Here is an 18,594-nt window from a genome sequence, read left to right as displayed (position 1 = left end):
GTACCACCGATACATACAGCAGAGGTCGCGCCTCGCAGTTGGCGGACATATACAGGAACTGGCAACGGCGACAGCGGCGGCGGCTGCGGCGGCGGCGGTGTTAGTGGTGGTGATGGTGGCGGTGGTGGAGGTGGTGGAGGTGGTGGAGGTGGTGGCGGTGGTGGTGGTGGTGCCGAGCAGTAGCGGTGGCGGCTCTGGACCTGCATTTCCCCTTCTCGCTCTCTCTCCCTCCCGCGCACGATCGCTATATTTGTTTGTCTGTCCGTCTACTGTCGCTCAGATGCTGTGCGTAAACGTGCTGGCTGCGATATAATGACGTAATATGGCTGGTTTCGGCTCCACGCTTGTCAGCCACCAGATGCCACCGCGATGATCGATCGTCACGCGAGGGTCAGAAAGAACGGGGATACGGATCATCACGATTCATTCTCTTCAGGACTGATCTCCAAGTCCTGATTTTTCATCGAATAATTAGTGTGCGCAAACTGGCAGCCCCAGTGTCCCAGCTCCCTTGATCATCAGAATGAGCAAATGAGCAACTACCGGGATCGATAACGACGCGCGTCTTTTTATCGGCGGTTGAACAATAACGACTCAGTCGTTGATAATGCAGTGTTCTCGGTGAGCAGCAGAAGAGGCATTATGATTCGTTCGTGGACTCGTCGTTGCCGTCGTTGTTGAGGTAGTGGTGGTGGTGTTGGCGGTGTTGGCGGTGTTGGCGGTGGTGGTGGAGGTAGCGACGGCGGTGATGGTGACGGTGGTGGTGGTGGTGGTGGTGGTGGTGGTGGTGGAGATGATGGTGGTGGTAGCCGCGCTGACGGCGGCGGCGGCGGCGACGGCGGTGACGGCCGCGCCGAAGCCCGGGGGCCGATTATTCGCGGTGTGTCCGGTATTAGCAACCCTCCCGCGGCCGCGAGCGGTTCGGGTCGTGAATCATTGGCGTGCTGCGGTGTGGGCGCGATCCGCGAGGCGCAAGCGCGAAAAGCCGAATAGTAGTGCGCGCGGAGGAAAAACAAAAAAGGGACGCGTTCGAGGTGGCGAGGAAAATGGCAGCGGCGCCGTGGCTCTTATTCCTGGACGAGGGGCTCGGGCCGAGACCGATGGATTATCGTAATTAGGCGCTAGCCGCCCGCGAGTCGCGCTGGTCGTTTAACAGCTGCGCCCGGATCTCGCGGCCCCCGAGCGATCCATCATGAGCCTCTCGCACGACAGCGGCTCCACGATCGTGTGCAAGGAGGTCTTCGACGAGAACTCGCAGCCTTCCGAGAAAGGTACGTCAACGCCTCTGCCCCAATTGGCTTTCCTTCGCGACCAGGGGCTCCTCTGCCCCTTCCCCAAGCTCTTGGCCTCGATCAAGTGCTGCTGCTGCTTTCTTTGCGGGCGATTGGGCGGGAGGGTTTTTTCCCCAAATGTACGCTGGAGATCGGCCAATCCAAGCATCCCCGTATTTTCATATTTTGTTTGGCCGAGCATTCGACTCTCGAATTACGTTTACAAACGCATGACGGAATGGTTGGATTTTGGGTTGGTTGGCGGGGAGAGGGTGGGTGAGGGGGGAGGTAGGTCGAGATAAGGTGGGAACGAGAGAGATAACGAGACTTGAGCAACGGAAGCGCGAGAGGATAGGGGAAAATGAAAACGAAAATCAGCAATGTACCGTATAAATCTTAGATATTTTTAATAATTAATATTAATAATAATATTGTCGTGTTGCCAAACCGTTGCGGGCAATATGAATTATTTATGAATTGGCGAGTTTGCCGTTTTACTAATAAGTCAGCTTCGCCTGCTTGCAAAATAGCACTGGCCTCTCGTATATTACGCATTAAATATTTGCATGCCCTATTATAATTTGCAAGCGGAAACTCCACTATACAGATTTTTTTTGTAGCTATAAGGTAATTTCCTCGAGTTTTATCACCCCAGCAACAACAAAGTATCTTGACTCGATATTATGCGCTAACTTTGCAGTTTACTTCCTTCCTCTCCTTCACTCCCTCCACAGTGATTTTACACTGACTTGACATGCGTGCTTAATATATATACATATGTATATACATTACTAATATATATATATATATATATATATAGTATGATTTATGTTCCAGCAGGGCAACGCAATTGCTTGACCGCGGTCTTGACATTGAATTATAGATTAGTTCGGTGAAAATATTTGCTGGATGAGGTAAATGTCGCGCGCATCGCATTTTATGTGGTTCAATGGCCCGATAATAAATTTAATTATAAACACCGACGCACTTGTTTGCTTTTTTTTTAGTCAATCTAATTTCTTTGATTGGCACCCGTTACGTATGTCACATTTTCAAATGTCATTCCTCTGTCAATGTAAATTTTCATTGAGAAATAGGTCTAGCTTGCTCAATTATTGTCCTAAAATATAAAATCGAAGCGAAATTTATTCTAATTATAGTGAAAACTCGTTTCGAGTCGAAACCAATCGCCTCTCTCTTCTCTGGCCTTGGATACTTGAATTTGCACTCTCGATAATAAGTCTAATCGATAATAAGAGCTGTAACAATAACAACAACAAAAATAATAATAACAATAGTAATAATAATAGTAATAAGTCGTGGCTGGTTGAAATTTCCGTCGATCCGGTATTTATTCAACAAGAGTGAAAGTTAAATGTGAATTTACGACCAATGCGTTATCGTCGATACGCGCTATAACGCCACGCGCGTCACATCGCATACGTAATGTACGTCGGGATAGCATAAGTTTTACCCAAAAGGTCGACACACTTCCTTCTCTATGATATCGTCGTGCATCCAAGCCAAAATAAAGTCCCGCGGTGGTATAAGCGATTCACAAAGAGCGCGAACCGTCGTTGCGTGGGCAGTGGCTTCAGAGGGGCGATACGGGGAAGGGGGCTAAAGTTCAAAGAGGGGCGCTTGCTTTCATTTACTGGCAAGACCCTCGTCCTCGGCGCATATGGAGCGTCAAGGGGCACATGGCGAGGTGCGTGTCGTGTTCGTGCCGCGGATCGTGCGCGCACCGAGAAAATCAATAGAGCCCGCAGTGCGGCAAACGCGTCGACGGGGCGCTCGGGGGCTTCCGGGTTCCTCGACGACGGCCTCGTGGCGATCACGAGGGTCTAAGACCGCTCTTTACGCGAATCACCAGGAACAATCGTCGTCGTCGTAGTCCTCATCGCTTCGGCACTCGACAACTTACATAGCGGCCCTAATCTCTCTCGTGCCTTTTGTCTTCTAGAGACGCGTCTCGTCGAATCGAGTCATTATAACAAGGGTGGGGGGGGGGTAAAATATTTCGTCCATTCGCTCTTAGGATATGGTTATGGATTATGAATAGGAGAATATGTATGAGGATATGTTCGTAGTGTTGAAAATAAGAGCTTAGGTGTCGCAAACTCGGGCCCTAAAAAGTCAGGTCGCGCACCGAGTCCTGCATTACCGTTGTTATCCATTTGTTTGTTACATTAGTACTTAATCCTCGATAAATTATGGGTTATATGATTATAATGATTAATCGACGCAAAATGTTATGGATAATTTTAATACCAGGATCCGTGCATCCGAGGGAATTAGCGGAAACGCAATTGAAAATTCTATTAGAATTGCGGTTTGTCCTTCGATTACATCCACATTGAACGCAACGTAGATAAGGTTTAAAGAGATTAGGATACTTTACACGCAATATAATCGATTTTTTTCACTCTATGTCGGAAACAGCTATGTCGGCATTAGCTTAGCAATTCACTCGTAATAATTCTGTTCGATAGGCTTGGTAAACGAAATCGATATCGCTCTCGCTCAATAACGAAAAATCCTTGAAACTCTGGAAAAATCCGGCATTAATAAAACACAGGTAAAATAAATACATATGGAAAGGTGAACAAAGTGGAGTTGTTTTGGCGCACGTTGGCATTGCGCTCGTTGGTAACCACAAGCTACGCTCAATCACCGGAGGAAAAGCGCTTAGCAACGCTAAGGCAACACTCAGCGAAAGGTGCAGTTAGCCCCGAGGGTGACCACCGTAAAATTCATGAACCCTCCCCCGCCCCCTCTCTCTTTCCCGTTCGGAAAATTGAAAATCTCAAGCCTTCTCCTCGTCACCTACAGCGCCGGACCGAGTGCATTGCCCTGGTTAATGGAATTTTTAATACACCCCCTAGGCCTCTAAATTATTTCAAGGGTTAAGGGAGTGTGCGCGGGGCCGTGTGGTGATGGTGGTGGTTGGCAGTGGAGGTGGTGGGGTCACACTAAGACGAGGGTGGCTGGCGATCGACGCACCTGCTCGTCGATGGCGCGAGGCCTCAGTCTGACTCTGACCTATTGCCCAAGGGCGGCCCCGGGCTTTTATTCGCTCAAGAATTATTGACCGATGCGCTACCTGGGTGGATGATGATGGAGTGAGAGATAGAGAGTGATAGAGAGAGGTAGAGAGAATGTGATGTATTGGGGAGTAGTGAGGGTGATGGTGGTGGGTGGTGGAGGGGCGGATGGGGTGGGGTGGGATGGGATGGGGGAGGGGGGAGGTCGACGGCGGCGAGAAACGAGAGGCTTTCCATTGCACTACAGGGCGGGCGATCCTCGCTTATAACCGAGCGATAAAACGGCACGTGCGACACAATGCGATAATGGCTTCGATGCATGTTGCAGAAGCCGCCCGAAGTCGCCCGAAGCCGTTATCGCACGCTTTACTATCCTTTACGTATTGCTTTGGTATGAGTTTCTTGGATTACGGCCGAGTTTAGTGGCAGTTAGAGGCGCGTCGTATACGCTCAGGTGGACAAAATTCGAGTAGAAGAGAAGCTTTTTTTGGTTCTCGTACGAGGATCGAGATTTGAAGGAATGAATATTTAATGAAAAAAATTACTTACGCGTCAGTCAGTTGCTATAATTGCTAGTTATTTTTTGTTTCTTTTAGAGATGAAATCGTTGATGTTATAAAAAGCGTAAGGGCTGGAATTGTTTGTGGCGGGGGTTGGCTTTAAAAATTGAGAAAGCTTCTAATAGTTTCAAATTATACAACATTTTTATAAATCAATAACGTTGAATGTAATTTGTTGTCTTGATACTTGATTTGTTGCTTTACGTACGTCTGCTTCTATATACCGATAGTTTTATATGATTTTTCATTAAATATATTTATATGTATAAATAAAATAAAATAAAACAAACGGCTGCGTAAGTGTATTGTTCTTTCAATTTTTATAATAAATGGCAAGGACATTTGAAAACAATCGACCGATTTTAAAGAAGAACTCTTTTCATATGAAATAATAGTTTTATTCCCTTGCGATGGCTATTTTATAATAATTTAGTACGCGAATATTTTATTAAACGGATAAGCGCAAGGATTTGCATTATTTTGTAAAAATCTATTGCATTCTGACTATTCGTATCCTATGAATATCCTATGAATATTCATACTCATTATACAATTGGATCTCGTCTAACCGGCTTTAATTATAATTTCATTAACCATAGGACTTTTGAGATAATCATTATCCCAAATAAGCAAAACGTTAATTGCATAAATATTGTCGATACCAATGCTGGCAAAAATAGTTTCTTGGTTTAATTTTTCAATGAATCTAAGAGCCATTGCAAGCGTATTTTCTTCACACATACATTGTACAAATTACTTATCGAATCTAGCCATCTTCATTTTTAATAAAGTCTTTAAAAAATTGTTATCGTTATATTTGGAGGTTATGATATCGATGATTTATTACTGTCATCTATACAAAAATACGTTATTTATTTTAGTTGAAAATCGACTTGGCACATCGATCGATGCCCTTACACTCGCATTAAATATTTTTTCATAAAATTTTCATGTTCTTTCAATAAGTGTAACGGATAATATTAAGATTTATATAATATGCCAGCGCTTCAATTATAATTAAAATATTTATTAGGCATTAAGAAAAAATTATTCATCTTTAGATTAAATTCTTCTAAATTACATAAATCTCTCGCACAAATGTCTCACTGAACATTCTCCTTGTACCTCGAATAGAATATCATTGTTATTATTATTATTTGATGCCATAATCACGACTGTACAAGCAATAATGGCAAACACCGTATGCCATTAATAAAATATATAAATAAATAAATAAGAAGGACTGCAAATGTCTGCTGAGAAAGGAAAATAACGACGTAGACGATAAAGTTATGAAGTAGCAGGAATCAAGTTCATCCGAAGAAATAGAAGTGAAGGGCGCCTCCGAGGCGCCCAGTTCACTCAAGCGTTCCGCTTCCTTTTGGACCTTGTAAGGATATCCTTGTATACGCTTCCTATCTGTCTGGAGGTTGTCAATTTATTAAAGACGTCAAGCGCAGCATTTGGTGTTGGCGAGTCTCTGGCGCCTGAGGGATGTGCCACGTGCAGCCTTGCTTCTTAACCCCATCCATCCCTTCTCCCACCACGAGCTTAATCGTTGTGGGAAGCTATCAAAATACGTCTTTCTCCATGATATGTGACTTCTAACTTCAGAAGTTCGTAAGCTTGAGAAAGTGAAGAGAGCTTAAGAATCATTCGTGCTTGAAACGATCGTGAATAAATTCATCGGGAATAAAGAATCAACATTTTATCGTAGTTCTTACTCTATTATGTACGGCCTGTAGTCGTTTTATAGGATCTCTCGCGTGGCTGTAAATTTCAAAGTCATCGTTAAAAAGAAACTATAATTTCTGTATGTGCAAGACTAATAATACATTGTTCATAAACGTATATAATTAGTTTACTTTTTATTTAAAATGCAAGGTTTTAAGTACGATTACAAAGTTCAAATGTATTTTTCTTATTAGTTAAATATATATATATATATATATATATATATATATATATGGATTTAATAAAATGTGTCGTTTAATAGTAAAATTAAGAAAGAAAAAAAATTATCTAAATATACTCATTACATTATCGTTTAAAGATAAGTATTTAGATAAGTTAAAAGTCTAATCAATGAATTAGGGTAAGAAACAATTATATTTTATTTACGCCAATAATTAAATAATTATTCGTTACAATTTGCTTAGCTATAATCGAATTCCGATATTATAAATAGTTTTTTACTTGAATAATAAAATAAGACATATTATGAATATAAAGAGCGAACAAATGTCAGAGACACGTTCAGTGGTTGTTTATTTGTGACGGTGTTTTTGCCTAAGTTTAATGCTGAACGAAGATAGATCTATTTCATTATAATTATTTAAAGGTAATGTGTAGGTTATTTTTTTCTATAATATTTTTGAATTATTTTTGTGCAATGTACAGTACAAAGTGAACAATATTTAAAAATTTAATCATTAATCGGGTAATAATAATTTATCGCAAAATATGAATTACGAAAGGCTTAGTGTATGCATTTTATTTGACGATAATATTACCAAACGATAAATAGTTCGTCACGGATAATATTTACTTTTATTTAATTAATTCAATCGGACAAAAATGTCTAAATTCTCACTGAATTTATATCATATTTAATGTATTTTTCAATGTAAACCAGCATTTTTTTTAGCCTATTGGTAATGACTTTGAATATAATTTTATAAATATTGAACGTTAGTTAAATTATAATATTTCATCGTTAACGGTCGTACAAGAGGAAACATCAAGCTCTCATATTGTTACTGAAACACATTGATTTAATAATTAAAATAATAATACAATAATTTAGTCAAATTATTTTTTCCATTATAACTTGCCACTTAAATAATTATATTCGATTTATGTATATTTAATAATTTTATTGATTTACTTGTTTTATTCTCTTGGCTTACTACATTTTAATATCCAATATTAAGTAACATTACAAGGTCATTGCGTCTATGAATATGCCTACATTTAATGGGGATATTTTTGAGAACTCTTTTAATATATTGTTTTTTATTTTTTCAATGTGACTTTCAATATAAAAATATGTATGTGCGTTTAAAAGTGATATGAGTTAAATAACCTTGAGAAAGGGACGTTTGTTAATATTTATTGTTTTCACGTTGTGTTGTCATGTTCTGTCGTCAAGGATCTTGTTGTTTTTCTTTTCTTTTCTCTTTTAGTAGTTGTACTATAAAAAAAAAAAACATCAAATCGTAAATTTTATGTCTATAATTTTCTATTTAAGGATAAATTTTTCTCACATTAGGTAGAACTAATCTTGTATTTCACAGACGATTTTAATATTTTATTACCTATCAATATAAACATTCAATTGTTATATATATTACGCTTTTTTTTTGTAAGCCATTTTGTCTCTATGTAGGATTAATTTTTTCTGCACAAAGTCGCTTTTGTCTAATTTGATCGAGCAATATTCTGGTTAGAGTCACATTGATTCGTTTGTTTTTTCCTAATGTATCAAATTCATTTACACGCGTCGAAATAAATGATTTTATTATAAAAATTCAAAGATTTTCTATTCTAACATATACGAAATAAAAATTGTGTTTATTTTACGAATAAATACATTATTTACTCGTAGTATTTATTCATTCGAAACAGATTGAGACTGCGATTATTTACCTTTTTTTTCCTGCTTATTATCACACGATAATAAATATAAATATTTTGAATTTTATAATTATTCATTTACCGTATTAATATACATACATATGCATACATATATAATGCATTATATATTACATTCAATATAATATAATATAATATATTTTATTTTTTCAAATTTTATTATTTTCTTTATTTCTTTTAATTATACTTTTCAAATAAAGCACTAATAAATGTTAAATTTTTTTTTTATGCACAAATGCATTTAATTCTATCTGTATTAAAAATCCAATTATGTTAATTTTGTATTTAGATACTGGCGGAGTCGATAATCCACTCATATTTACAAGACACACCTTACATTAACAATGAGTTCTCTTTACATTTATAAGATAAATATATCTGTACAAAACCTCACGTTATACTTAATAAATATTTGTTAACGTAGGATTAATTATAGCAATGAGTTTATTAAAGAAAATAATTTATAATCCAGATATAAAATTGACATATATAATATTTCTTCAATTTCATTAAAGACAATATCTTTTAATTATAATATCATATGAAAATTATAAGAAAAATATGATTGAATTTACTTATTGAATTTGATATTTGTACAATTGTTACAAAATTGTTATTTCACAAATTGACACATATTTTTTAATCTATTTTTTAAAATATTTTCTGATATTATATTATTTTACTAAAATAAAATATGCATACTTAATATATAAATAATCATTAGTTTTTTTTAAGAATAACCCACGTTGCCAAAGAAAATTAGAAGATAAATTATTTTTAACTTCGAAACATAATACCATAAAGCTATTTAGGTGTATATATATATATATATATATATATATATATATATATATATATAGTTTATATATATATAGTTTATATATATATAAGATAAATATATATAAACGTTTGTATATATATATATCGTTTATATATATATATATAAACGAAAAAAGATCTACGGTCAAATAGATAAAATTCTTCTCTCTTTATCACTCAAGTAATAGTGCATATATTAATAAGTCTTTTATATTTGCTTTCATTAAAATAACAATAAATTACAACGTAAATAAAAACAAATATTCTTTTTATATTTCATACGTGGAAATCTACTACATACTCTGTAAATAATGTTATTGTGCATAGATCGATACAAAATAACACTACAAAAGTCTTTTCGAGTGTTATCGTTTAAGAAAATGAGTTCAAGCGCGTGTTAATTAGAGCTCCCTTGACAAATGCACGCCACTGAATAAGTACAGAGCGAGTGAGAGACCACGAAGTGGAAAATTTACGCTCTATAGTCACGTACATTTTACACAAATAAATAATTCTTGCCTTATTGTTGCAGAGATACTAGATTACGCCAAACGTCTGGGGATAGATCCCGACAGCGAACCCTATCTCCTGGATTTGGCCCGCGAAGGGTTGATGGCAGCCCTTCCAAAGGACTGGGCCCCGGCTTACGACGATACCAGCAGGAGCTTCTATTATTATCAGCGCTCGACTAAAGTTAGCACCTGGGAACATCCGCTGGACGCTGTTTACAAGGAATTGGTTGTGCAGGCTCGCGCCAGTAACCGACGTCGGGCGAGCGTCGGTACGCTTGTTTAAATTTCATTTGCTCCATTCCACTGTGCACGATAAACATTCTTCCCGACCCCCTCACCGCTCACTGTCCATTGGCCTCACGTTTTACGATCAGCATCCCCTTTTGGGTTTTAAATTGATGACGGCGAACTCGGTATTTCATTTGCCATTGCGAACGCTCAATTTCGGGCACGCGCTTGCCCAAGTTCAGCAACTCTATCGCACTTTATCCTCATTTTAATGTATTTGCGTTTATCGGTATTTTCCTTGTAATCAAACTACTTTCCTCCTTCTGTCTCCTCATTTTGCTTTCTTAATTTCTTTCGTTGGCTATAAACTAGAACGAAATCTGATTATTATATCTTGATTATTACAAACGCAGGGTATCGAAAATTATTTGTAATTCATGTTGTATGGTATTCTATAAATTTCTGCCGATTTTTAAATAGAAGCGAAAATGATATTGAATATTTACGGCAAACATACATAGAAATAACATAATCGTAAATTGAACATATATTCTAAAAGCGTTTCCAGCAGATTTACATTAATAAAATTTGTAGAAATTGAAGGATTTTGCAATATATTATTCATTGGTAATCACTAGATAGATATTTCTATTGATCACTTAAAATATTTAAAAGCAAATTATTAATCAACTAAAGTTGAGCATTAAATACTATACGAATCATATACAATTACAAATTTCTGATTATAATTTTTATGAAATCTTAAAACATGGAATTGAAATATTAAATCTTTCAATTTCAAAGAATTTTATCAAATTAGTTTCCATCTCATTGTTAATTAATATATATATATATACATACTTAGTGGGATTATCTTTAAAATATGTTTCATAAGCAAACAAAATTTATTAAAAATTCAGAGGTAAAAAATAATCATGATAGGACTATATAATAGAAAAATAAATGCATACAATGCATTTAAAAATTTCTATATATTTACATTTGACTATTAATTTTAAGTTGGGATTTTATTTATAAAAGACTTATTTGGAAATCTAGTAATGTTGTAATTTATAATCCTGTATAAAACTTTACATTAATGTATACAAGATTTATATAATAGTTGAAATATATAGAGTAAAAGTGAGAGAAATAAAATAAAATGTTATTATTTGACACACTGCGTGGCAATGTAATTCGAATGTGTTTGAGCAAACATTGTTTGAATTTCAAAGCATAGCGCCGATAAATCAAATATTCATTTTTAAGTTATAATAAATATAAATTGTGCATTAAATTATTACGTTAGATAATTTTATCTATATGCTTTTGGTAAATATTCATGTAATATAGTAGAATTCATTGATTGCGATGGAAACATTGTTTATCAGATAATTTATCTTCTAAATTGTTAAAGGTTATTTAACATTAAAATATATATCACATATACGAATAATTAATAAAACGTTATCATTCGTACGTTTTTATTATAATTAAACATTTTAAGAATATTATATATAAAACTGCTTAAATTATGTATACTATAGAGCTTTCTACAAATATGATTGAGACACAAAAAAAAAATAATATTAAAAATTATGTAAAAAAACGAAAATTTATAAAACAAGGTTATTTATTTAAATTATTTGTTGCATTTTATATTTTCTTTATTTTATTTTAATTTGACCGTTAATGAAGCATATTTTTTGAGTTTGTTTTTCTTTTAAATTTAATGTGTTTTGAAAAAGTCACTTTGAATTTATTTAACTTAAATGAATTTCTATAAGTAATAATAATAGTTTATCCTGCAACATTTTAATGTTTAATTGTATGCAAATATCTTAATTTTATTTTAATTGCATTTTATATATTTCTCCCTTTTACTAACTAAACTAGCTCAAAGTGAATTGACCAAGGATTATGGAATTAGTGGATATAGAAGAGCCTCGAAGGTTAAGACTTTAATTTGCAAAGTCAATTAAAATTAATTTACTAAACGACAGATATTCATAATTTGCGAATGTCATTTACAAAACTCTATCTTTTTAATAAATCAAGTGATACAGAGTGTTATTATAATGTGTATATAATTTCTAATATTTATCATCATTATCATTATCATTACAAGAAATTAGATCAATAATTTAAACTTATACATTTTAAGACTAATTAATCTAATTAATAATCTACCAGAGTAATTAAAACGATTACAAAATAAAGAGTAACGAATTATTTGAAAAATAAAAATATCTGATATTTATTTATAATATTTCTGAAATTTTGTTGTTTAAAAACAGACAATTCATAAAAATCACTGTTTATTTATTTATTTTAATCTCTTGCGATCGATGGGTAAATGATTATATTGAAATAATAACAAAATAAACATATTTGTATATGTTAGGTAAATACGTTTTTAAGCAGAATTATCGTGAATTTAATAAACTATTTTCAAAATTTTCTTTTGCATGTTTTTATACTTTATACGTTGGACAAAATTTCCTGTTTTATAAATATTTCAATTAAAAAAATTTGGATGTTATTATTTTTTCTTTTATTTCAATTTCATGCTCATTGTAATATATTACTCCAATTCTGTTTAATAGAATAATTTATTCTTATGCGTTAGTATCCTTATTTGTAAATATTTTCGTAATTAAAAATGTAATTAATATTTCTTGTAAGCACTACTGGTTAAAAAGAAACAATTGATTATAAGATTTAATGTTTTCGTGCAATAAAGTACGAAGAATATCGCGTATTATTTTCAATGTGCATACATAATAATCTGTACATGAAACAAATATCACTTACTATCAAGTTAAATTCTTTACAATTTATATTACGTTTCTAATTATTTTACCATATATACTTTGTTAATTTTTATTCATATGAAATAATTGCTTGACGGGATTGTAAGTGAAATTTTTAAGATTTTTTATTGACAAATAAGCCTGACATATTTAAAATTTGTATCACTTGTTTTGCAACTAAGCAAAAACAAAAACTTTTTAAAATAATACGCCAAAATAATATTACTTTATATACTTTAATGAGATTTAGTTTGATTGGTCATTATTATTAAATATTTCTTTAGTTTTTGCGTCTTTGAAGTATGAATTTTTGAATTGCAGAGATTAATATTGAAAAATGTATGCATATATACGTATTTACCTATACACAAATGTGCCAAAATGAGATTGTAAAATAAGTTGAATAGTTATAGCAGAGTTTATTTTATCACAAAGTACGTGTTATTGTTGCTTATCTATATTATAGATCAGCTAAATTTTATTCTAAAATATTTATGAGATATGATAGATAATATAATAAATTATTCGCCCATTTCTTAATATTGCAAATATATAATAAGTAAGTGAGATATGATACAGTTGTTATGAACCAAGAAAATAGTGTTCAATTATACGAAATATTATAACAACGTTAGTATGTTATAAAGCACGTAAGTTCCTTATCTACAAATATGCAGATCTAGTGATACAGAATTATATTTATCTGAACGTTCATTAAAGCGTACAATATTAATTATTATTCTAAACTTTCGTATTTGTTTGCAACGAAAGTTTGTTGAAGCTATCCTGTTCTTTGCATAAAAAAAAAAAAAAAGTATAGAATAAAATATTTATGTGAAGCAAGGTACATTTAAAGCGTGTTTTTATTCATGATGCTCTGAAAATCCACACAACCATAAATCCTTACTTAATTTCACGATACTTACTTATCCTTTAAAGCCTATACTTTATTTTACTTATGAGTTATTGCTGATAATTTTAAATATGTAATTTTCACGTTAAAGCGAGTGCTTGTAATATCTGCTATTATTAGCATTATATTATTTTCTTAAATAATGTGATGCATTGTTATTACAACAAATATTTTAATACGAATATGCAGTAGTATCCTTTATACAATTCTTAAAAATTATATTTTTTCATGAATTATCTATGTTGATTTTGATAATTTTGATTTATTATTGCTGTGAATTTAATATTTTAATTTGCCGATCATAATTTAAAAATAAATACTTGATAAAATAAGTATTTGATAAAAGTGTTGTCAAACATTTTGCTTAAAATGTATCCTAAAAAGAGACCGTCTATTTCTTAATATTTTGGCACATTTGATAGAATATTATAATATTAGGAAAACGTATCTGCTAAAAATAAAGCTTATTTTACTTTATAGCACATTTTTTAAAGTCTTTTTCATGCAAGTAACGACACTCATCGTCAACTGCAAACGCATAATATAACTCCTCTCTAAAATAATTTCAACGTTTTATTACCTAATCTATTCCTAATCTGTTATTTCTATCGCGTCTATTATTACGTGCGAAATTCCTAAAGTATATACGCGTGCGAAATCGATCGAGGCGAAAAGCAGCGGTGCGTCGCGGAACCAAACGGCCTAGAATGCTCGTAAGAAAGCCTTTTTCGTAGACGAAGACACGAAGACCGGAGCCGAGGCTGAGCCTCAAGGAGAGTCGGGCTCCAGCACTGGTGCCCCTGCCCCGACGCTACTCACCTCACCGACGACACGGATACCCCTGAAGCTGGCACTGCTTAAGCGGCACCGAAGCGAGGGCTCTTCGACTGGATTTCAGCGACGATTGGAAGCCTCGCTCGACAGGCTCACCAGGAGTTGCCAAATTTTGCACAATCGAGCAGTAGCCGCTCGTCACTGTCCAGTGATCGGGCCTCCAGGGACTACACAAATCTCTACTTCCAGGATCCGGAGTTTTATAAGAGTCCTAAAATTATCGATACCGGTAAGACACGGCATTGGATACAATAATATTTGGATAATTGTCTTGTTAAAGTGAATTTATCAATTTCATCGGTAGACTTTCATTGGCAAATACATTTATAAAGTTAGATGTATTTAACATTATTCTCATAAATCGGGAGAATATATCGGGTATTATGCAATAATTTTTAGGGCAGTTAAGAATGTTAATTTGTGTTCGAGTTTTAGGTTTTGTAATTGGATGTGTCAATTGAATGGCCATATATGTCTTTCGCTCAGTATTGCGTATTGTCTATTCAAATAATATTAGCTTCAATGCTCGCTAAATTTCAAACGCAAATAGCATATAATTGTAACCTTTCTATCGTACATTTTCATATTCATAGTTTTTCTGAGTTAGAAATTCATTGAAAGTATGAAGCTTTTAAACGATAACGTTATTATGCTGCTTAATTAGCTGCTTTACTTAAAAAATATCATTTTATAAGAACAATTACAGTATAATAAAAATAAATGCAATACACTAATGAGAATGAATTTTGTGATGAACGTGATTTTATGATTGTGGCTTGCATTCATTTTATTATTATTTATTATTCGTTATTTATTCAATATATATTTGTTGATTTTCGTATATAATAATAAATAGTTTTGCTTGTTGTTTTTTTGTCTTCATTAGCAAACCTTTAGCAGAACTCACTCTACAAGGATAAAGAAATCTATTCATGTCGTGGATTATTTTGAAAAAATCAAAGCATTTCGGAGAATTAGGGAAATTAGAATATATACAAAATGAAAAGGATCACTTCATGATTTCCATAAAGATAGAGGTTTAATGAAATTATCGCCTGAGAGTTCATTATTAGAGATATTTATCGAGTCTATTATTTTATTATTCACTTTTACTTAATTAGTCAAGCTATGATGTATACTACATACGTTCAGAGTTTGTATAGTTTGATAATTAAATTTCATTGGCACGAAGTCGTTCTTTATTAGGAGAGAAAAATGTTGAAAGTTAAAAAAGTGAAATCCCTAATTAAATCATACGATAAAACAATTTGTTTATATTCCGTACAGAGTGGCTGTTGTCAATATATTGATAGTATATTTAAAATTAATTTCACAGTTGCGTTAATTATAGATAATAGAATATAGTACTTAAAACTTTATTATACTTGCCACGTAAAGTTAATTATATGCATAATAAACTAACAGCAGTGCAAAATAGAAGCGGAGATGTGATTTATTAAATGTTGGGCATAGAAATTACTTCTATCAAAATAGTATAGGAGCACTATTATCTACAAAATAAATAAATTTTTTGTTCAATAAGGCAGTATATTACTTTGTAATAATATTACTCGATTATTGATTTATTTATTTTTCACAAAAGACCTTATGACGCTATATTGATTTATGAATTTAAACGAGGTAGAAAGTCAAAGTTATTTTATGTTAGAGTGCTATTTAAGTAGTTAATATAAAATATTAATGCTTGTAACGCTATAATCAATATTGTTAATAAATAACGAAGCACTGCTTTTATAGACAATTATAGTAGACTTATCAAAGAATATATCAACGTATAAATAACACAGGCAAATGAGCTTAATATATTAGAATAAACCAAAAAAAAAAAAAAAAAAAAAAAAACAAATTAAATTTTCATTTATTATTATCTTACTGTTCGAACTAACACAACGAATTGTACTTTTTTTTTTTTGTTTTTAATTCCGATCCTCAAATCGTAAATAATAATTTTTAATTTTTCTTCGCAGGTAAGAAGCAACTCAATCTCAAGGACGTGTTCAATCGCTCCGAGTCACTGAGTCCACGACACGAAAAGGAATGGAAGCAACTCAGCGGACGGTTTAGTGCCACCGAAGAGAACATTATTGACATTAACAATCTAAGTGCCACGTCTCTTGGTGCAAAATCGCGAACGCCAGAAGACCAACTCGAGACGCCCAGCAGTAAAGTGTTAAGTCCCATGCAACAGCAGCCACGGAAAGCTCAGTACCCAAAGGAGTTAACCCTAAGTGGCGGTGGATCAATATTTCTTAAGAGTAATCGAAGTAGGGACGTCACACCATGCACTGATGGATCGAAGCTCGGGGACTTTCAGGATGTTAGTAATGGCTCGAGTAAGTTGGCGGCTGGCACTTTAGATGAAATGACCGCTTCTGCTGGCGAGAGGCTTAAATCTATATTGAGAGAAAAGACTTGTGAAGATGGTTAGTTTTATTACTTATTTTTAAGTCTCGTATAGATTTTCGTCGATACATCTCTTTGTATAGTGAGAACATAAACGATTTTAACGACAGATTGATATTATCGTTGATGTTACATAAAACGATTGTATTTTTCTTTGTCGGAAATTGAGGGCATGTAATTTGTTAAAAATGTGAATTTTTTTCAACGATATTCCCATCTTATTATATTTTTGCACGTAGTTTATTTGATTATGAAATAGAAATTTTTATTTGTACGTATTTACCATAGACGGTTATTGAGTAAAAATGAGTATAATTTGAAATAATTTACGCAGATGACAAACCCATGGACGAGGAACGCAAAAGTGTACGATTCGATTTACATAAAGTTTCCATCCCAACCTCAACCAAGTTCGACGATGGTGACTCATGCGAGGAAGCGGAGGACAGTGAACCCGAGGAACGAACGAGTGGATCATTAAGTATTACAGCGGCGAGGCGCGATGCCGCTGTTCTGTCTTTGCAGCAAATCCTTAATCGTCAAGGAGGTATAGATTTTGGGAGCAGTAGCTCGTTCGTTAAGAACATTGGCATCGAGGCAAAAAAAACAAAAGTTGTAGGCAGGCGATTTGTAGTTGAAAACGTCTCTGAAAAAGAGCACATCCAGCAGCAAGAAGATAAATCTATTGATAATGATGAATCAATTTCAAATAAATTTGAGAATATAAAGAATATTGATTTGATTTCGAAAAGCGATTCGGAAAAAACAACCCCAAGAAGTAGTGGCGATTCGAGATCAAGTTTTCTCGATGAATTGCGCAAAAACAAAGAGCTCATGTTGGAGAACATGAAAAAGGCGGAATTAAGAGCCAATAAAAGTGAAAGCGAAGAGAAGAAAATGACGACGATTCAATCAGTTTGGCCACCTAAAATGATGCGCAGCTTGGACTTATGCAAAGAAGGAAGCAAAAATTCGTCTTTCGAGAAGCCCAAATTTAGTTCGGAGACAGTAAAAAATGTCATGATGAAAGAACACGAACAGGAAATACAGGCACTCAGGCAGGATTTGGACGTTAAATTGGAAGAGACGAAAAATAAGTTGGAAGAAGAATTTAATATGCAGAAGTTATCGTTGCAATCAAATATGCAAGAGAGATTGGTTGAGTTGCGAACAAAAATGTCCGAGGAAGAAAAACAGTATGTGGAAAAACTCGTGGCAGACATGAATGAATCAAGAACAGAGAATCTCAAGAAAATAAAAAGCGAGTTAGAAATTTGCTACGAAAAGGAGCGTCAGGATATTCTGACGAATCTTAAAAGTGAATTGGATCAAAGAAAACACGAATTGCTCGAGCTTAGAGAACAGCAGATTTCAAAGATGGAAAATGAACACGAGAGGGACTTAGAAGATGAAAAACAGGCAAAAGCTCAAGAGTTACAAATTACTAGACAGTACAGCGAGAAGACTGAAAATTTAAAAAAAGAACTGGAGAAAGAATTTGACATTCTGAGAATGGAACTGA

The 18,594-nt window shown here is 34.0% G+C and overlaps 1 protein-coding gene across 1 annotated transcript in view; it reads left to right on the top strand.

Annotated features, from left to right (window-relative positions):
- The first annotated feature begins 872 nt into the window (after positions 1-872).
- Cep164 (centrosomal protein 164) overlaps positions 873-18,594 on the top strand; it is a 27,335-nt gene continuing 9,613 nt past the window's right edge. The window contains 7 exon segments of the mRNA XM_011496260.1: positions 873-1,271; positions 9,881-10,129; positions 14,549-14,758; positions 14,761-14,877; positions 16,637-17,092; positions 17,407-18,591; position 18,594. The exon segment at position 18,594 is cut by the window's right edge and continues 79 nt beyond it. Coding sequence (XP_011494562.1) covers positions 1,193-1,271; positions 9,881-10,129; positions 14,549-14,758; positions 14,761-14,877; positions 16,637-17,092; positions 17,407-18,591; position 18,594 — 2,297 coding nt within the window. The 5' untranslated portion in view covers positions 873-1,192.

The sequence above is a fragment of the Ceratosolen solmsi genome, unplaced genomic scaffold (genome assembly GCF_000503995.2).
Source record: "Ceratosolen solmsi marchali unplaced genomic scaffold, CerSol_1.0 scaffold29, whole genome shotgun sequence".
Classification (NCBI taxonomy): Eukaryota; Metazoa; Arthropoda; class Insecta; order Hymenoptera; family Agaonidae; genus Ceratosolen; species Ceratosolen solmsi.
This window is presented reverse-complemented; position numbering and strand designations above follow the sequence as displayed.